General features: G+C 41.1%; 1 protein-coding gene across 1 annotated transcript in view; it reads left to right on the forward strand.

Annotated features, from left to right (window-relative positions):
* Window positions 1–21,860, forward strand: part of SLX4IP (SLX4 interacting protein) — a 257,746-nt gene that overhangs the window by 113,214 nt on the left and 122,672 nt on the right. Inside the window, 1 exon segment of the mRNA XM_055301554.1 lies at window positions 60–180. Coding sequence (XP_055157529.1) covers window positions 60–180 — 121 coding nt within the window.

A 21,860-nucleotide genomic window follows, 5' to 3' on the forward strand; every position in this document is an offset into this window, starting at 1 on the left:
TTGACTCTTTTTGCATTGCATTACATAGAGAATATATCTCATTTTTAAATTTACTTTAGGAAGTCTGTTTACTGTTAAAAGAAACCATCGATTCAAGAGTTAATGAGTACTTGGCAGTTCGTAAACAACACAGGCCATCAAATACAGAATTCACAAGATCCAGTCCCTTGACCTTAAAAGGTAGGCACAGAGTACTTTGATTTTGGGTAAAATTTCTGCTTTGTGGAGATGGCGGTTTTGTTGGACTTTGTCATATTAGTACAGTGATACATTTAAAAAACATGTTCTAATGAAGATGCTTTGTTTGGGTAGAGAAAATTAACAAAAAAGCCCTTGAGGGCTTTTAATGGGAGGCAAAATATATAAAGATAGAAAATAAAACATTCCTAAGGAAACTTGTGAATGCTTTATAGGATTTTTTTTTAACAAGTAGTCTTACAAATTCATTTACATTAATACTGACTTGATTTGGGGTTCTATGCTTTTTTAAATGCTTTCATATATGTCACCATATTTCAGAGGATCTCAACTGGGGGTGATTGTGCCTCAGGGGACATTTGGTTGTCATCCTGGTAACTACTGGCATCTAGAGAGTAGAAGCCAAGGATGCCACTAAATATCCTACAATGCACAGAAAAGCCCCCACAGCAAGGTGTTATCTGGCCCCAAATAGAAGGGCACTGAGGTCGAACTATCCCACCCGATTTCCTAACAACACTTTGAGAATGGTTATGTCTGAGTTGTAGGTGATAATGTTGAGGAGCTAAAAGATTAAGAGCTCACCTAAATCAAAGATCATCTTTTTGAGGACAGAGATGATCTTGTTTATTTGCCGTCTTCCCCCACACGCCCCACTCCTCCCTACATAGCCCAGTGCCGGATACACAGATTCAGTGACCTGTTGAAGAAAAGCATACCTGGGTGACAAGTGGCAGAGCTGGACTCCAGACACAGCTCTTCTGACTCCCAGCCTGCTGTTCTTTATACTCTGTCATTGTTGTGATTTTAATTTTCTTTTAACTTTAAATCAGTGTCTCATAAATACTCTTTGTGGTACAGATAAGGTCAACCTCATTTTAATCCTCAGTGTACAGGACTGGACGGCAGTAAACTGGGTAATGCTAATGCAGCACCCCCTTAGAAGAAGAATTGTGTTAAGTAACCCCTTTGAAGCCATACTTAATCTACAGTGTTCACCTGGGCACAGCTGATAAGTGGGCCGACAGATTAACCCAAACCGAAAGCTTCAAACAAATGGATTTTTCAGTCCAAACAATATTATATTAGATGACGCTTTTTGGTATTTCGATTAGTTGTAGGATAAATCTTGAGAAAATCCAGAGGAGCTTGTATCCTTTGTACCTCAGCAGACTTGGCTGGTCTCATTTTCTAACTGGTACAAAAGGAGAAGGAACAGAGAAGGGTCTCAAACTTCCATTTCTGATATGCAGGTGGCATGGTCAGTACTGATTCTCAATTAGCCTTCCCCCGGCTTCCTCTATTGCAGAGTGAAAAGTACTAAATATTCCATTTCCCTGCTTTTTTTTGAGTCCCTGGTTTCAGTTCTTTAGGTGTATACTTAGAAATGGAATTGCTGCATCATTTGGTAATTACCAGTTATATTTATTTTAATTAATTTTTTTTGAAGAATGTGCTATCCTGTTTTCCAGTGACTATTCCATTTTACATTCTCACCAAGAATGGATCCCAGTTTCTCCATAATCTTGTCAATACTTATTTTCTGTTGTTTTGATAGTAGCTATGCTGAGTTGTGAAGTGGTATCTTATTGCGATTTCAGTTTGTGTTTCCCTCATTTGTAGTGATTTTTGGCCATTTTTTCATATGCTTACTGGCCATTTGTGTTTCTTCTTTGGAGAAATGTCTATGTCCTTGGCTCATTTTTTATTGTGTTATTTGTTTTTTGTTTTTGAGTTGTAAGAGTTCTTTTACATATTCTGGATATTAATTCCTTATCAAGTATTTGACCTGAAAATATTTTCCCATTGTGTGTTGCCTTTTTACTCTCAGTAGTGTCCTTTGATGTGCAGACGTTTTATGTTTTGATGTAGCCAATTCATCTATTATTTTGCTGCCTGTACTTGATGCTATATCCAAGAAATCATTACTGAATCCAATGTCATGAAGCTTTTAAGAGTTTTATAGATTTAGCTCCTTTTAGTTAGGTATTTGATTTATCTTAATTTCAAGGAAAGGGTCCAACTTCATTCTTTTGCATATGGATATTTAGTTGTTCCAGCACCATTTGTTGGTAAAGTCTGTCCTTTCCCCCATTGAATGGTCTTGGCTCCCTTATTAAAAGTCTTTAATCATAAATGTGAGGGTTGGGGGTGTCTAGGTGGTTCATTCGGGTAAGCAACTGCTTTTGGCTCAAGTCATGATCCCAGAGTCCTGGGATCGAGCTCTGTGGCAGGCTCCCTGCTCAGTGGGGAATCTGCTTCTCCCTCTCCCTTTGCCTACTATTCCCCCTGGTTGTGCTTTCTCTCTCTGTCAAATAAATACATAAATAATAATATAATAAATAAATAAATAAATAAATAAATAAGTATGTATGTATGTATGTATGTATGTATAAATGTGAGGGTTTATTTCTAGGCTCTCTATTCTGATCCATTGTTCCATATGTCTGTCTTTATGCCAGTACCACACCGTTTTGCTTACCATAGGTTCATAATAAGTTTTGAAATTAGGAGATGTGAGTCTTCGAACCTTCTTAATGTTTTTCAAATTGTGTTGGCCATTCAGGGTTCCTGTCACTACTTTTAGTGACTGTGTAGTATTCCATTAAATATCCATACTCTGATTTATTGGTAGAACATTTAGTTTGCATCTAATATTTTCACTGTGGTAAACAATGCTACTGTGAATATCCTGATGATATATACATGCTTGCACATAGCAACTTCTCTATAATATTTTTAGTTTTAATGTTCATATTTTTATTCATTTGTAAGAGCTTCTTAAGAATATGAATGCTTTGTATGTTTTATAGGTTTTAAGTGTCCTTTCTGAGTTTGTCATTTGCCTTTGACTTGGTTTATTTAGCTGCCCAAACACAAACTAGGAGAAGCCTGTATTTGCCTCATGGAGCCTTCAGTGATCAGTCACTTGTGGGGATGAATGCTAGGCTTCTCTGTAATGAGATAAGTAGTGTAATTGACTGCCAGAGGTAGACAGGGTGATACTAATGAACCATTGCGTTATTCACTCTTTAGGAAGAAAAGCTGTGCTAAGTATTCCTCCTTGAAAGTCAACTTGGTATAAAAGCACTCTCTTTCCTTTCCTGCCTACTTCTGATCACAGTTAACCTTTAATTGACCATGTCTTTTGATGTTCATACCTTAACTAGTCCCCTCCTCTGCTGCCACCAACATCCCTGCTCCAGCCTCCCCTGCATGCCTGGGCATGGGCACCCACAGCAGCTCCCTGGCTGGCTTCCTTGCATCTGCTCTGGCCAGTGCCTCTCCTGCTGTTTATACTTCAGTTAGTGTCATCCCTTAATATCACAGGTCTGGGGATGCCTGAGTGGCTCAGCGGTTGAGCATCTGCCTTTGGCTCAGTGGAGTTCCAGGATCACGTTCCCCACATTGGGCTCCCTGCATGGAGCCTGCTTCTTCCTCTGCCTGTGTCTCTGCCTCCCTCTCTCTCTCTCTCTCTCTCTCTCTCTCTCTCTCTCTCTCTGTATCTCTCAAGAATAAATGAATAAAATAAAATAAAATCACAGGTCTAATCTTGTGAACCACTTCCCCACCACTTCCCCAAGGCTTCCAGGTACAAGCTAGGATCCTTGGAGTAGCAGCCTCTCTCTCTCCAGCCTCCACTTGTCCCACTTTTTCCTTCTTTCTTACTCCACTGATGGCAGTTTAATTGCTTTCTTTCAAAGCTCCATTCTTCTGCTCATGGGGCCTCTGCCCGTGTTGGAGCGCTGGTCTCCCCTTTCCCTGTGTTCCTTCTGCTCTCTGCTCAAAATCACTCTTTAGGGAAGCCTACCTGGGGACAGATCTCCTTGTTACAGGCCCACAAGCATCCTGAACACCATTCAATTAATATCTGTCTCTCCACAAACATATAAGCCACCTGAAGACAGGTTCTGCCTTTTTTATTACCATTGTGTCTCCAGCTTGGAGGACATTTCCTGCTTTGTAGTAAGTACTTAATAAATATTTATACAGGTAATAAATTACATACACAGTACTATCTTTCCTCTTCCTAGTAAGGTCAAGGCCTGCCCTAACATCCCCATCCTGCCTTGTCTCCTCCTGCTACTTACTTTCCTGCCTCCCCACAAGCCAAGCCTGCATTCTTTATACCTCTGCCTTAATATTTACACAGTTCACCTTTGTCTGGAAAACTCCTATTTAACTTTTGAGACCCAACTCAAATATTACTTCTCCAAAGTCTCCCTCGGTTTCTCTTCTTCTGGCACTTCACACTTTTAATACATTTGTCACATTATGTTATAATTGTATACCTGCCTTTCTCCCACCTCTTAGTTGGCAAAGACTGATTCTTTGCCCCCCACAGGGCCTCTTCTTTTCTTCTCCAAATCACATAACTGCTTCCTTCCACAGAGAGGTCCATCTTGCTCTAGGATGTGCTCACCTGTAGGAACAGTGGACACATACTGTAATGTACTATCTATCGCCTTATATTGTTCATTAACAACATCAATAAAAATGGAAACTGAGTACATGTTTTTAGTATTGCCTCAGAGCCGAAGACATCGCTCTACATTTAATCTGACTGCCTGTTCTCAGCTGTTCCCCATAATCTTACTGAAATGCCCTTTTCAAAAGCAATTTCAAAGCCACTAACCGTAAGGCCTTGCTATTTCCTCCTCGGTATCCAGTTCTGTGTCTCATGTTCCCTGAAAATAGAGTCCATATACTATATTGGTGGTTTGGATGAATGTGAGTAATTTATGCTTTTGTGTAAAGTAGATATCTTCTCTTATTTACATGAGTTTCTTACCTTTTTTCCATTTCTAGATCCACATAACAAATAATATACCTCATCACAGTACAGATACATAGAACATAATGCTGGCTGAGGTGAAGTCTCTGAGCTGGTAACTTTGTTGATTATTCAGATAAAAATATTTTTCATGCCAGTTTTCTGGTTTTCTTTATGAAAAAAAAATTGTGTAAATGGTTTTGAGGCCATTTCCTTGATCTTACAATATAAAGGAACACAGAGTATTCACCAACTAAATGAACAGCATAACACAGACATTTGCTGATAGTTTCATCTTTTTTAAGTCACCTGAGGTGTTATTTCAATAGATTCAGTAAAAATTAGTGTTGTAAGTCGTGGGGCCCTTCAGTGGCTCAGTCAGTTATGTGTCCAACTCTTGGTTTCAGCTCAGGTCATGATCTCAGGGTTTTAAGATTGAGCCCTGCAGTGAGCTTCACAGGCTTGGCATGGAGTCTGCTTGAATTCTCTATCCCTCTGCCTCTGTACTCCCATCCCCCATGCATGTGCATGCTCTCCCCCACCTCAAATAAATAAATAAATCTTTTAAAAAAAGGCTTAACTGTCAATTTCTGCCAATTCTGTTTCATTAACCTTGCCAAAACTAGGTGTTATCAGTGTTTTTAATTTTTCCCAGTCTGACAGGCGAAAAATCAAAAAAGGAGATAGTCTGCTCTCTGATTTTTATCTTTCACTTTTTTATGTGCTTGTTGACTGAACTGCCTGTTTACAGCTGTTGCTCATCTTTGTACTGGGTTGTTTGCCTTTTTCTTCCTAATATTTTCTCTTTCCTAGTGTCCCTTCCTTGATCACAGCCTTCTTAATCAACTTTTGAATTACTGCCATAGCCTTCTGATTTTCCTTCCTTGATTTTCCGTCCAACTTATCCACACCTCTGCTGCCAAAGTGGCCTTTCGAAAACAACTGTGATAGTCTCCAGCTTAAAACCTTCTGTGGTCAGGAGCCTTAGTTGTCTAATATCCTTTATTTTAATTTCATTTCTGCTTGAGACTATCAGAATGGATCTGGCTCTTTAGCAGAGTCGGTAAAGATAATAGATAGCTCACAGGATCTACCTTTGGGAGGACACAGCATAACCTCAGCCACAGATGGGGACAGCTTTGGTACATGTGCCGTTTCAGCTGCAGTCTGCTATGCTCAGGACCAGGGGTCAGCCTCTGGTGCTGAGCACCATGCTGCTCCTTCTGAGCCTAGTGCAAGGCAAAACTAGATCCCATGGCTATACCCTAGTTGCAGGTGGGCCAGGGAGGACAGAATGTTTGGCCTTTACCTTGGGAAAGTGGGATGTTAAAAGGTGGGAAGTTGCCAAAACTTTGCAAGGAGGATGGTCAGAAGTTTTGGTGGGTGGACACAAGTTAACAAAATATCCTCTCAAGTTTTCTTCTTGGCTGCCTTCTTCCACAAACTTCCAAACAACAGCAGACTTCTGCCTAATGACAGCTCTCCCAAAGCCAGAGGAAATAAGGTCAGCATCTCCTCTGAGAGAAGGAGAGAGGGAGAGGGAGGGAACCCAAAGTCTCACACCCTAGCTCCAAGCATAGGCTTCCTGAATGACATTCATTCACAGCCCTTGTTTGTTAACCCATTGACTAAATTATGAAGTTAACTCTTGACAACATACCTTAAAGAAAATGTAGGGAAACAGCCAAAAAAACTTAATATATGAAGGAAGAGAGTGCAGGAGGATGCCACCATTCTAACTTTTAAAATAAATAGTTGGTATTTATATCTTCTCTCCTCTTAACATTTGTGTCGTATTCTCTTTGCCCTCAGCTAGTAACTCAGCTGATTAGGATTCTTTGTGTGGCAAGGTGATCCAAACCTCCATTCCAGAGAGATTTGAGCCTATAATGATCCTGCCTTTATGAGGCTGTCCACAGTTCTCATGAATTTTTAGCACTGGAAATGTATCACTAGATAGAGCCTGTCATAATCCCTGTATTTTATCCACTTGCCTCTGTTGTGTCATCATGGGCCAGCATTTCTACTCCCCTTTTGGTCTGTTTGTCTAGTGGCATAAAAAAACCTACAGTAGTATGCGACACTTTTAAATTTCTGCCTGGGTCATTGTTACCCCTTCGTTCCAGTTTTCCTTTGAATACTCATGAAGCACAGTCATGAGGATAGAAAGCAAACTTTTACTGAGGTGGTCACTTCCCACTTCCACTCCCTGGTTCCAGGAATTCTTGCCAAGGGAACACATATTGTTCTGCTGGTCACAGCATGTAATATGTCTTGTAGGACTTTAACCCAGCCCCACAAGGTCCTGCCTTGCAGTTTGTATCACAACTGAATTTTCAGTAGGCCCTTCAACCACCCTATAAGGCCAGCCACATTTGATCCTTGCTTGATTGCTTGGTAGGACCTTTGCATTTTATGAATGTACCAGTGTATTTCTAAAAAGAGTTTCTTGGTCAGGAGTACTATGGTAATGGTGAATGAGGCCTTCAGTAGGTACAGCAGAAACATGGCAGGCATAGAAAATACACCCAAATTCTGAATAAGGATCCATTTCAGTGAAGATATTGTTTTCTCTGTGATGAAAGATGTCTAATATAATAATCTACCCACCATTGCTGACTGCTGGCCCATCTACTTGCAATATGAGAATTGGTAGGGAGACTCAAATTGATTGCTGCTTTGGCAGATTTGGCATTTGGCAAGGCTCAGTGTTGGTGAGGTTAAGTCCATGCCATTGAGCCCAAGCATAATACTTATCCTTGCCAACATGGCCACATGCCTCATGAGCCGTTTGAGCAGGTAATCTGACATCTGGGGAAAGAGGCTGGCCAGCATCCACAGGGCAGGTCATTTTATCCAGGTCATTGCACGATTTTCTTAATGGAGGTTTTTGGAGAACATTCACATAAGATAGAGATATTTTCACACACACACTCCAGTTAACTTTTCCTAAAATGTCCTCGTCACCAGTTGGTCTGAGATCATGCCAATGAATGAATGAATGAATGCACACGCATGCACACACACACACACGTCAGGCTATCTTTCCTTACAGGCCAAACGAACCCAAAGTATATCTCTCAACATTCTGCTCACTGGACAGATGTCTTTTCTCCACCCCAAGTGAGGTTATATCATTGCACTCCTTCACTTCTGGCTGATACTATCATATTGGGCAGAACCATTGAATAACCCGGAACAGATTTTTAGCAGATAAAAATCTGTTAGTAAGCTGATCACTCAAGCTGTCACCCTTTCAGGTCACTTACATAGGTCGAACAAACATGCAAACAAATGCACAAGTGTTTGTGTTTATTTCTTAGTAGTAAGAATTACAGGGTGCAGAAGCTTGAATGAACTTTTTTGACATGCCCAGAATGAATTCTTTGATTTCCAGGGGTGCCTGGGTGGCTCAATGGTTGAGCATCTGCCTTCAGCTCAGGTCATGATCCTTGGATCCTGGGATTGAGTCCCAAATTGGGCTCCCCACAGGGAGCTTGCTTCTTCTGCCTATGTCTCTGCCTTTCTGTGTGCCTGTCATGAATAAATAAAATCTTTAAAAAATTTTTTTTTATTTCCAAGGATCAATACTGTTTTTGTTTTTAAAAAGATTTATTTATTTTGAGAGGAGAGCAGGGGGAGAGGCAGAGAGAGAAATTCTTACACAGACTCCCTGTTAAGTGGGAAGTCTGATTTGGGGCTCAGTCCCCACAACCCTGAGATCATGACCTGAGTTGATATCAAGAGTCAGATGCTTAACTGACTGAGCCACCCAGGCACCCCTGCTTTTGGTTTCAGTGGGGAGCGGGAACTTCAGAGACCATTTTTCTGGCCCTTCATTACTGTATAGCACTTACTCCATGAGATATAGAGTCCAAGTTTAGGTTCCATTGGTTGCAGAGTAAATCTATCCCAGTTTTGTACTCATCAACTGAGAAGACAAATACAGATTTTCATAGACCTGCTGGGCCCTCTGTGAGATGTATTGAAACCAAGTTTCTACTTATCACACTCTGTTGGGTTACAGTGGCAGTCAGGAACCCCAAGAATTAGCATTATCTCAGAGCCACTGTCCAGACATTCTCTTTTTTTTTAATTTTTTTTTTAAATTGGAGTTCAATTTGCCAACATTTAGCATAACACCCAGTGTCATCCGCCAAGTCCCGCCAAGTGCCCCCCTCAGTGCCCATCACCCAGTCACCCCAACCCCCCGCACCACCTCCCTTTCCACCACCCCTTGTTCATTTCCCAGAGTTAGGTGTCTCTCATGTTTTGTCACCCTTACTGATATTTTCATTCATTTTCTCTCCTTTCCCTTTATCCCTTTCACTAATTTTTATATTCCCCAAATGAATGAGGCCATATAATGTTTGTCTTTTTCCGACTGACTTCTTTCACTCAGCATAATACCCTCCCAATTCCATCCACGTCAAAGCAAATGGTGGGTATTTGTCATTTCTAATGGCTGAGTAATATTCCATTGTATACATAAACCACATCTTCTTTATCCATTCATCTTTCGATGGACACCGAGGCTCCTTCCACAGTTTGGCTATTGTGGACATTGCTGCTATAAACATCAGGGTGCAGGTGTCCCGGCGTTTCATTGCATCTGCATCTTTGGGGTAAATCCCAGCAGTGCAATTGCTGGGTCGTAGGGCAGGTCTATTTTTAACTCTTTGAGGAACCTCCACACAGTTTTCCAGAGTGGCTGCACCAGTTCACATTCCCACCAACAGTCCAAGAGGGTTCCCCTTTCTCCACATCCTCTCCACCATTTGTTGTTTCCTGTCTTGTTAATTTTCCCCATTCTCACAGGTGTGAGGTGTATCTCATTGAGGTTTTGATTTGTATTTTCCTGATTGTCCAGTCATTCTCAAAAGTTCTAGGTATTCCTCTTTTTCTCATTGTGCAGGTATCCTAGGATCCCAAGGTATCCTGCACATCCCAAGTGGAAGAGTTATGGTCCTGACTTGAGGGACACCTGGCTTTCTGTTCAAGGAGATACGATTTTGAGAACTGAGTCAAATCTGGGGACTGGGTGAAAGTCTGTGGCGCTCCTTCAAAGTAGCCCAAGTCAGGCCCCTGTTGACCAGACCTAGAATTTTCCCCCCCTATTATATATTATTTTGCTATGGCTGCCATAAGAAAATACCACAGATTGAGTGGCTTAAACAAATTTATTTTCTCACAGTTCTGGAGGCTTAGAAGTCTAAGATGTAGGTATCAGCAGGATTGGTTTATTTTGAGGCCTCTCTCCTTGGCTTGTAGATGTGGCTGTCTTCTCCCTGTGGCTTCACATAATTTTCCTTTTATTTGTATCTGTGTCCTGATTTCCTCCTGTAATATGGACACCAGTCACATTGGATTTGGGCCCAATCTGATGACTTCATTTTAACATTTTAACTTAATTACCTCTTTAAAGATCCTATATCCAAATACAGTCACATTCTGAGGTGCTGGGGATCAGGATTTCAACATACAATTTTGGAGAGACACACAGTTCAGCCTATAATATGCAGTTTAAGTAGGGCCTAAGTATGCTCTCCATTTTATTTGGAGTTATGGACATATCTGTTAACCAATAAGCCAAAGATGTCTGTGGATTGAGCCACTGGCAGATTTCCTCCCAAGGTTACCACTGAGTAATCTTGGACCAAGTGACTTGGCCAGCCATAGGCCTTAGTTGACCGCAAAGTTTAGGCCACCCAGTCACCAGATGACGCACCCACTCTTGGCTTTTGTGGTCTACAGACACCATGTCTGTCCTGGTCATTAGTCTCAGCAACTATACTCACTCCCTCACCCTCATCCCCAATGTGGCTGCCCAGGAATAGGCCTGGTAACAGTATCCTCTCCATGTTGACCCCTCACCATTGTGCAGACAGTTCTGGGAACACAGGACAATCACTTGGTACAGGCTGACATTCTCACACAGATCAGTATGCATATTCTCCATTCTCTTGGCATCCTGTAGCTAGGTGTGCATGGCTGAGGTACAGCTCAATGTACCTTATGTCTGTATTCCAGCAGAGGGGCCCTGGTTCTCCCACTGATTGACCTTTTTATTGAGGCAAGTATGAAAGTGACCTTGTGGGCATGGTGTTGGCACACATTTTAGTACCAGGTTCAGGCACCAAGCAGCCTGATTATTCAGAAGAATGTTGTATCCAAGCCAACTGCCCAGTGCTTGTTGACCTTGCCAGCCCTACAACTAGACCCATGGGAAGCTGCGTTCAAGAGGAGCCCTCTCCCCCAAGTAGTCCCAGATAGCTTCCGCCAGGCAACCCTGGGAGAGCTTCTGTGATCATTTATCAGCTTGTCACTGTAGCCTCACTGACCAACAGCACCCAGAACATCATACTCTTGCCTCTGGCTTTTGCATATGTTCCCCTCCACTCCCAGCAACTCTCTTCTCCTTCCCATTGCTAGGTCAGCTCCTCCTCCTGCAGGCCTGTGCCTGAGTGTCATTTCTCCTAAGAAACTTTATCTGACTCTCTGTACCTTCTCTCTCAGGGAGCTGCCCCCTGCCCTTTCCCGTGTACCTGGCCCACCCTCAACAGTAGCAGCACTCACCATTTCAGCTGGTTTCCTGGCTTCCCAGAGAGATTTCACTTTCATTGAAGGCAGGGTTCTTGTGCTGTTCAGCACCCAGTGCAGAGCTGTTACTCAGGAGGAACACAAGCAATGGGAGAAAATAAAGAACTGAAATGTAGTTTCTGGTTACAAGTCACATGTTTATCTGCCAAGGCTTTGTGATGCACTTCCATTGCAACATCTCTTGCCCCTTCAACAAAAGGCCAGAGGTGAAAGTGGTCTGTGAGTTAGCAAGTTATTAAACAGTTGTTCTCGTTTGGTTTTCAGAAAGTCAAAACCACATCCTACTCCAGTATAAGGACAACTGCAGTATCTTCTGGCTTTTTGGCACCTCAGGACTGAACACATCCTCCCTCCAGCCCCTCCCTAGACCAGGTATCTGTTAGCATTTCTTACCCCTACCAGTTAGTTACCTGTTAGTGAGCTTCAGCCTGACCAGCCCTGTGCTGGCTCTCCTGCATCCCCATGGCAGATCCTCGGGCAGCCCTATCTAGCTGGCATTCTTAACTCTTGATCTGAAGATGAGAACCAAATTCAAGAGTTCAGGCAACTTGCCCAAGGTTGAAAAGCTACTAAGTGTCAGAGGCAGTGTTAAAATGCTGCTGTCTGATGTCTGGCTGGTCTGAGAGAGAGAGAGAGAATGTATGTATGTTTTCTCTTTTAATAATAAAAACAAAGCTATCTTTCGGTTAACCGTATGAAAGCCAGGAGCAGTGTTCTGCTTGAACTATCATGTGGCTGTCTTTGTTTGGGTTTCTATCCTCTATTCTCTGATCCCAAGATGGAAAAGGAGACACAGACTCCAAAATAGAGTTCATCTTTCACCTCCAAGCACTTACCTCAGTGCATTGTCTAAATAGTAGGGGTTTGCTACATTTTTGTGTTTGGGGAGCAGTAAATTTTCTTTTTTTTACTGCCTATTATTCCATTTTGCATAACCTTTTTCTTGCACTTAACATCTAAGAAACCCAATCCTTTGGAAAATGCCATAAAATAAATTAAATTTTCCTGGGTACTGTGGTTTCTGTCTGCAGTGGCTTTCTTTTTGGCTTTTCTTCTAAGCTGAACATGCCTCTAAAAATCTTAGCTTAAATCTTTAGCAATGCATGTAGCTGTCTGCTCATTCTTTTGTGGCATCCAGGGTATCCTCTGTGAATGTTCAGGGCTGAATTACCAGGCTTCCTCTCTCTTCATCAACACCCACGCAGCATTCTGTGGTGGGGCACATTACCACCATGTTAGGAAATCAGTGGGTGTTCACACCAGAGGAGAAAAGAAAAAGAATCGCCAAAACAAGCAAGTTCTTCCTATTCTTCCCTCTGTCTGAGAAATGTTCCCCTCCTTTTCCCAACGCCCAGTGTGTGGTACCTGCCAAAGAAGCTTTCTCTTTGCTCTTCAGACACAGGCCTGATTGTGAGCCCTTCTCTCTGGTGGCCCCAGGAGTGCAAATTTGTATATGGGTTGTTTGTTTGGGTTTGTGTTTATTTTCCCAGCACGTTGAAAACAGGGCCTTTTCCTATTGAAAATAAATTTTGGAAGTGAACTACTTTTCCCTTTGAGCCCAGCCCTTCCTCACCATAAAACGGCAGGCATTTTCCAAGAGGACAGTGAAAACTGGCCTCAAAACACCATCCCTAAAGATTCACAGGAGTACCTCCAACAACTGTTAACCCTGAAAAAGCCCCTGTATGACAAATGCTACTGACTACCTCAGCCACTCCTGACGGCTATCAGCTGTCCCCGCGGAGTGGCAGCCTCTGCTCCGTGGTGGCAGAACTGGGCCACAGTCACGTGTGCAGCTATGGTGGGGTCCCCAGGCTTCCCCAGCCAGACACAGACGACTGAAAGGGGGAGAACCCGGCCCTCATGTGGTTTTATAAACAGCAAAACAGTGCAACACATTTTCAATTATCTACTGTTCTGGTAAATATTCTTAATATTTAGGCATTGTTTTTTCTATTCACAGCCCTTTACAAATAGAAATGGATTTCCTTAAATTTGTCCTAGGGCACAGTGGAAACAGTGTTTTCTTTTACACATGTGTTTAAATAGCTTATGCTTATTATTTACATTTCTTCCCATAGTGTACTCAATCAAAACATTTCTAGGCTTTCATCCACATGAGAAGCTTAAAAGGGCAGTAATGAAAGCAAGTGCCTATAAGCCCTCTGGTGAATGTGCCACAGTGTCAGCAGAGATTATTTTTCCAGAAAGGGCAGTTTGCAGAATTTAAAGTTTATACTGTCTACCAAAAGTATTGCAAAAACAGCGTTGAACATCCTAAGATGCTTTGGATTTGCAAAAACTTAGGGTAGGCTTTGCTAACCCATTTATTGGCAATAAGTGGAAAGAAAACAAAAATCCCTTAACCTTGAAGGGCAGTATTTTCCGACTTGTCACAGTCCACCTGTTAAGGAAATTGCCAGTTTCAGTGGACCTGGTTTTTTGTTCGACTTTTTTAATTTTGGAAGAAATTAAAAACACACCACAAAACCCCCTCTGAATACACAAGATTTCAAAGAGAGTTAGGATTCTCCCTGCCATCACCAAGAGGTTGTCCACACTTCTCAATTTTGAGCCACCTAGAACAACTTTGTCCATGGTAGCATGAACCTCAGAGATTTGATCCTACTGGCCCTGTCGAGTAAGCCGCTGCTTCCAGTCTCTCCCAGCCCCACCCGTCTCCCCGTTAACTTCCTACCATGCACATCCAGAAAGACAATGATTTTTTCCCTCATAAAACAAAGTCTAAATTGCCATTGCTTAGTTTCAAATATACAAAATGCCATTCTGTTGGACTTTTATGGTGATGCACTGCCAGTATTTCTTTTTGAGTCCTGCCTTGTTCACATATTTATATCTGGCTCAGAGTGCTCCACATTTTCTTCTGCTATTCGGGAACTCGGTGAGTTCAACAAAACGAACTCTTCCAAATCCTCTGGAGGACTCTTAGGTTTCTGAAAGATCTTTGTCATCAGATGGTTGATTGCAAGACTGTTTTTTAAGCAGTGTGGACCAGTTGGCTGAGAAGCCTGCCCATTACCATACGTCTAGGAAGGATTGATGATTTTGTCACCAGATATTCCAAAGAACAAATCCCATTTGGTGGTCAGGGTAGAACGGGTTGTCACTCCTGCCTTGTGGGTGGGTGGAAGGAGAAGTAATGGAAGAAAAAAGTCACTGGCCTTTAACTGATAATAAGGGTGAGATAAAAAACTTTCCTTTTGTGTTCTCTTTTGTCACAATAATCTCTAATGGTGACAACTGGATGGGAGGCCCTGTAAATCTCTGGGTTTTGGCCATGGAATTTGTGATTTATCCCCTGCATTTTGGGAATGTGTCCCCCTATGGCAACTGGCCTTGTGTGTCCCAATGGTTTGGCAGCTGCTTAGCGTATGTACGTGTCTGTGTAGTTGAGGTGGGGGTAGAGGGCTGGGTGGCTCACAAGGATAGTGAACTTCAATAAGGATGGTACTTTCTTTGATGCATCCCAGAATGAATTCGTAAAAAGTGAGCAACCTCTCCCTGTGGTTTGACAGATACTAATGAGGGCAGCTCCTGCTACCCTATCCCCCACTGCCACTCATAAAGGACAGTTGGCTCGTTGCTCTTGAAGGAGTTGCATATAATTTTTTAATGGTGTAGGGATGACAAGGGGATAGTGGAAAACAATTTGCCTTGGCCTGACTGTTCATTATCCTCAGAAGGAGTTTGTATGCCCATTACGTTATAGTAGTACCGCTTCCGATTCCTGGGAAGTGCCCAGTGCATATACCATCATGTTTGTTCCCTTTAAATTCTTTTCCATTTAGCCAGGTTCCCCAGTCACATGCAAAGTTTTAATACATTTCTAGTAATTGAAGTTTCACATCCACTAGTTATTAATTGCCACTTAGAAAGCCTTGAAGAGAGAAAACAGTAGGTTTATCTAACAGAGTTAAATATCTGTAAGAAAAAACCCCTTGATTTTGAAGGGTGGAGGGACAAGTGAAGAGGCCCTAGTGATAGGATAGAGACACTGTGGTTTAACACTTTGGGGAAGTGAGATTTGCTAAACCTACATACCATATTGGGAATTGTGAGTGACTACAACCCCACATGATGATTGATACGCCAGAGATGCTTTAGTTTTCAAATTCCCTACCAGACACCTAATTCATTGTGATTTATTTAGGAACGAAAGTTGAAAGAATCTAAAAATTTTGTTTTGTAGTTACTATTTCTCGTTTAACTACTCTCCAATTTTATTATAATAAAAATAATTTTTACACCTCACTGTAATAAACTTCTGTGAACCATGGGCAGGTAGTATCTGCTCCCTTTGACAATTTCTGGTGTCTCCTAAGTGAATCCGCCACAAATTTCTGAGGTTGGTATTTGTGACGCACTGTGAATGCCTGGGCTAATTCCCCAGAGAGTTGAGTAGAAGCATATTTAATAAACTGCTCAGGTACACATTAATTGTGGATCTTGTTTATATTTGTTGCTCCAAACACAGTGCTGTTATTAATTTAGAGCCTAAACTCCAATCAGATTCAAATTTACTTTAACCTATATTGATCATGAACCATGCAATCTACATGGGAAAACTGGGCTTAACCTGTTTTGTGAATGTTTCTTGAGAACCAAATTATCCATGTCTGTGTCAAGCAAAAACAAAACTAGGTCCACATGGATCTGAAACATAGAAAATGAAATGCCTAGCGGAGATGCTGGTTTTAACCTTTGAGGCCAAGTATCGAATTACAATCCTGGGGTATGTGTGTGTTCATAAATGTTTATGTTTTTTATTTCTGTGTGTCTTTAATAAATAATACAGAAAAGTATAATACCCACAGATATAGAGTTGCTGGTAAAGAAAATAAAAAGTTACAAGGTCTGAAAGGAGACACCAAAAATATGATTTCACTTACAAATATTTGCAGGATTTTTACTTAATTGGCAACCAGAAGTACTGACCGGAAGTTTAGTGTTTGGACCTCTGAGGCATGTCTGGTTTCCCCTATTTGCGGTGTTTTTGCTCTCCCCTAAACTGTGAGAAAATCTATTATACACGGTTTTAAAAATAAACCCTGTATAATTACTTAGAAACACTGAAGTAGAAATTAATTCCCCTGCGGGAAAAGAAATTCTCATTATTTACAGAATGACTTGTAAAGGTTTCTCTTAAATAGAAAACATTTCTTGAAACACTATTAGGAAATCTTTTCTTTCATAAGATAATATTTGAAAATAAAACAGCTTCTGGGTTTTTCCTTTTCAAGGTAATGTGAACTTCTGGAATACTCAAATTTTTGCATTGTGTAAGTTTGATCCATATTTTAGTAAAGTACTATCTTATTTAATAGCAATAAGTATAGAGTTTATAAATAGTTCTTGTATGAGGAGGCATTTTCATACTTTTTTTTTTTTTTTTGTGTCCAAACTTACTAAATCTTTTGTTTCCTCCTCTCTCTAGTATTGTATAGATAAGTCCAAATTAGGCTGAATCAAGACTCTGGGGACTCGGAGTAGTGTATGGTATTCTAAATGGGCTAAAAGACACCTAATGGAATTTAATTGGTATAAACTGTGGGGTAAGGAGGCCTACTATTAGAAAATTATAGAATCCACATATCAAATGCGTGTAGATTGTGATTTCCTGAGAATCTAGTAACAGTGGTGGGTAACAATTTTATCACCTGTGTAGTCCTCTTAGAATTTGGCCTGCAATATCAACCAGTCCTATAACCCATTTTTAACGCTCCGACATTTTTCAGTCGGAGGAAAAGCAGCAGTTCTTCCTAAGTAATTTGAACTTTAGGATTTAAGAATGAGGAGACACTGACAGGTCCTATCCATTTTAGTTTGAAGTGCCATTCTCATCCCCATTCTTTTTTATTTGTTTAATAACTGCTATTATTGAAATATAATTTACATACCATACAGTTCACTTATTTAAATGTATAGAATTCAGTGGTTTTTATATATTCCACAAAGTTGTGCAACTGTCACCAGAACCATTTTTAGAACATTTTCTTCACTACTGTAAAGAAACCCCTGTGCCCCTTAGCAGCTGCTTCCCATTTTCCCCATCATGATTCCCACTCTGTCCCGTGGTAAACGACCAATTTCTGTTTTGTCACTACTGATTTGCCTACCTAACTCTGGACATTACATATAAAATGGAATCTTACAATATGTTGTTTTTTTTGTAACTGGTTTTTTATTTAGCATCATTTTCAAGGTTCATCTATATTATAAATTATGTTATCGGTAATACTTCATTTCTTTCCCGTTGCCAAATAATACTCCATTGTTATGGATGTATCACATTTGTGTTATCCCATTCATCAGTTGGTAGACATACCTGGAATTTGCTTTCTTTGGCTATTGGGGAATAATGCCACTATGAATATTTGTACAGGTCTTTGAGTGGATGTATGTGCGCCCCTTCTACATGAATAGATAGCTAAGAATGGAATTTCTGAGTAACTTTGTATTTAATGTATTGAGAACTTCCAGACTTTTTTTCCAAAGCATCTGCACCAATTTTATGTTCCCAGCTAAAAATCGGATGGGGAGTCTATTTTCTCCACATTCGTGCCAACACTTGCTATTTATTCTGGCATTTTGGTTATAGCCATCCTAGTGAATGTGTAAGTGGCTTTGATTATGATTTTGCAATCCTGTTTTCCTCCCTGATGGCTAATGATATTTATTTTTCTATTCAAGTACTTATTTGTCATTTGTTTTAATCTTTTTGGAGGAAATGTTTTCAATCCTCTTGTTGTCCATGTTTACAGTTGAAGGTTTTTTTTTTGATTGAGTTGTAGGAGTTTCTTTTAACATAGAGTTTTAGAATACAAGTCCCCTTATCAAATAGATGATTTGCAAAATTTTTCTCTCCTGGGATTTGTCTTTTTCAGTTTCCTTGATGGTATCTTTGAAACAAAAGACAGTAATTTAAATTTTGATGGTGTCCCAGTTTATTCAACTTTTATTGTTTTGTTACTTCTCCATTTTGGTATTAATATCTGAGAAACCATTGTCTCTATCCAAGCCCATGAAGATTTGTGCCTGTGTTTTATTTTCCGTAAGACTTTTAGAGTATTAACTCTTCTCACCGCTACTTCTTTGATCCATTTTGAAGTTAGTGAGTTAATTTTATATATGAGGTGGGAGTAGACTGCCAAGCTTTATTCTTTTGCATGTGGTGTATCAGGTGCCGCCCCAGTACCAATCTATTGAAAAGACTATTCTATCCCAATTTAATGTCTTGGCCCCCTTGTTGAAAATCAGTTGGTCCCCCCCCCCACAGTAAATACAAGGATTTATTTCTGAACTCTCAGTTCTATTTCTACATGTCTGGCCTATGCCAGTACGCAAACTATTTCAGTTAGCCTTGTATTAAATGTTATTTCTTTTCCCACCAAGGTTAAAGCGCTGGCATTTACCAGGATCAAGAGTCTCTTTTTAACCTAGTCAGTATAAACATCATTTTTAAATTGTTATAAATAACCCCCTTATATTTAAAGAATTAATATAGGGAGATATTAATTATACCAAGCTTTTTTCTAGGATTCTTAGATTAAATTAAACCCCTTTCACAATTTGGATCAGCTTTAATTATTCCATTTTAACCAAATTAGTGAAGAGAAAAGTGATCCTCAGTAGAGTCACGGTCTTCATATTAATTGAAACCCATAGTGAGTCATCAGTATTTGTAAGATATACCTGGGGATGCTTACGAATCTCAGGAACTCCTGTTAAAATCCTTTACTCGAGGTTGTAAAGCTGACGCAAGTCAAACACGCACACACACACACACCCCCACCGCCACCGCTGCCTTCCATCTCTCCTCTGTACTTTGTCTCTCCCTATCCTCTTGTTGCATACTGAACTCTAAGCCTCCCCTACCCCCAGTTTCCTGGGAGCCAATAGGAGTTGTCTGTGGTTTGAGGCAGACATTCTTGTGGTGCCCACCATTCTCAGTCCTTCTAGCAGGATCCTTTTGATCCCTCCAGATTCTGCTTAGATGTTTTCCTTTCCTTGGGAGCGCCTTCCCCCCAATTTAATTTGTTACTCTCTGTTTTTAATGAAACATACCCTTCCTTTCTCAGTCTCCTGACTTCCAGTGCATGTCTTTGTTGTAGCACTTAGATTGTAGCCATCATCCTTTCACTGCACTCTCTCCCTCTGACCTCAGTTGGAGTACCTCAGGAGCTAAGCAATTTTCTTGGCACAGCCAGGATTCACATAGCACTTGTATGTGGTGGGTGCATAAATAGGGCAAGTGGGAAGACTCTGGTGTGATTAATTTCTTTTAGAGGAACACCTGGCTTTTGACAGGATGAAAAAAAAAATAACCATTTTCTGTTCATATTAATCTATAACTCTAGTGAGATCATTCTCAGGGTCAGAAAGAGGAAAACTCTACCTTGTAGGTGTCTCACTTGTATGAAACTACTCCAGTTTGCTGCCATCCTGCTTCTCAGCAGCAGTCTTCATACTGTCAGTGTGATATTTAGTTCATGTCACGTGACTAACATAGACTTCCCAGATAGAGATATATAACTCAAACCTGTTTCACAATTTGGCCTTATTTCTCTTTCTAAGGAATTTTCTATTTTTCCTGAGCCCGGAAAAGTGTTTTCTAGAAGAAACTGTGTTTTCAGAAGAGAGTTGAGAAAGAAGTAAGACTCTGATGTGTGAGAAAAGATTTCAGTGATGGGACTCAGCAGAGTGGAGGGGTATAGGTGAAGGTAGACAGGGAAAAGCAGGCCCATGAAGCATCAGCTTGAGTAGACCACAGGCACGACTGAGGAGCCAGGGGAGGTGATGATGGGACGGTGTAGATGGGCCGGTGTTGAGGAAAACCCTAAGAAATGACAGAAGCTTCTTGTAGAACCTCGATGGTGGAGAGTCCCTGGAGAGGTTGCACCACTGAGAAGAGTTGGAGACGAACATAGTAACCCATTGAGGAGCACAAGGCCAGGGAGGAGGTGGGAGGCGGTGCAGAGGACAAGATAGAAGGAAAATACATGACAAAGGGTCTTGATGTCTTTGCTGAGGTGGGTATCACCTTGAAACTCACAGCCTGCTCCAGGGCCTCACAGAGATCTCCAGGACTCCCTTTCAGAGACTCCAAGCACTCCAGTGTCCAGTATTTTCAAATACCCATTGCAAAGGTCTCCTACCATACGAAACCTTCTACGAAAACCCCTAAAAGGAAGAGAGAAAGCTGCTGTGAAGAGGAGGGAAAACTGTGGCTGGAACCAGCTTCAGTCATGTGACTGAGAGCTGAGGGGCACCGTGAAAAATGTTTGCCTTTGAAAGCTGGGAATAGAGGAATAGCCTGCAGAAGAGTGGTTCTGTGGGATGGATATCCAGGAAGCTGTTTGGGATGTTGTAACATTACAAGAGGCTTTTGTGGAGCCTCAGGAGCATTCAACAAAAGGAAAAATTTACAGGTCAGCAGAGAGTGGGATTTTTGTGGACTGATGGAGCAAGTGTCTGTCTACTCCTCAGTGGTGTTGGGGACTGAGCTGCAGGCAGGGTACATCTTCAGTCCTCTCCTGTGTATGTCTGATCTCATGTTTCTCCAGAGACCATTAGAGTATCAGCCACTAGTTTCCTACTCCTTCCCTCCCTGTTTCTGGTATTTCCTTCGTATTTCATTTCTTTTGAGCTGCTACTATTGTAACTGAAGTATGTTTTTCTTTTATCCAGATTTCGATATGTTTTTCGCAGAGGGAATCCTTTATCTCTGCCTCCCCAGATTCCGCTTTTAGGCATATGCCCTTTTTAACTGCAAGGCTCAATTTTTTTAAAGTATGATATACTTTTACTCCATACCTAAGAGCTTGATGATGTGGCTTGAAGTCTGCAAAATGTTTGTATCTATATGTATACCTATACCAATAATCAATTAACATATTCAAGCAAGTAGTTCAGTAATGAAATTACCATTTTTCTGTTGGGCGTGCAATAGTGTGCTTATTTAGGGCTTAAGGAAGATGAGAGCTTTACAGTCACTTATTAGATAATTTTTGTTTAGGTGCTTTTGAATTGTTACTTACAAAATTATTCTAAAGATTATGGTTACAATGTCACAACATACTATGGAGATCCCTGGGTGGCTCAGCGATTTAGCACCTGCCTTCGGCCCAGGACGTGATCCTGGAGTCTTGGGATCAAGTCCCACATCAGGCTCCCTGCATGGAGCCTGCTTCTCCCTCGGCTGTGTCACCTCTCTCTCTCTCTTTGTGTGTGTCTCTCATGAATAAATAAATAAAAATATTGAAAAAAA

The sequence above is a fragment of the Nyctereutes procyonoides genome, unplaced genomic scaffold, assembly GCF_905146905.1.
Source record: "Nyctereutes procyonoides isolate TBG_1078 unplaced genomic scaffold, NYPRO_anot_genome, whole genome shotgun sequence".
Lineage (NCBI taxonomy): Eukaryota > Metazoa > Chordata > Mammalia > Carnivora > Canidae > Nyctereutes > Nyctereutes procyonoides.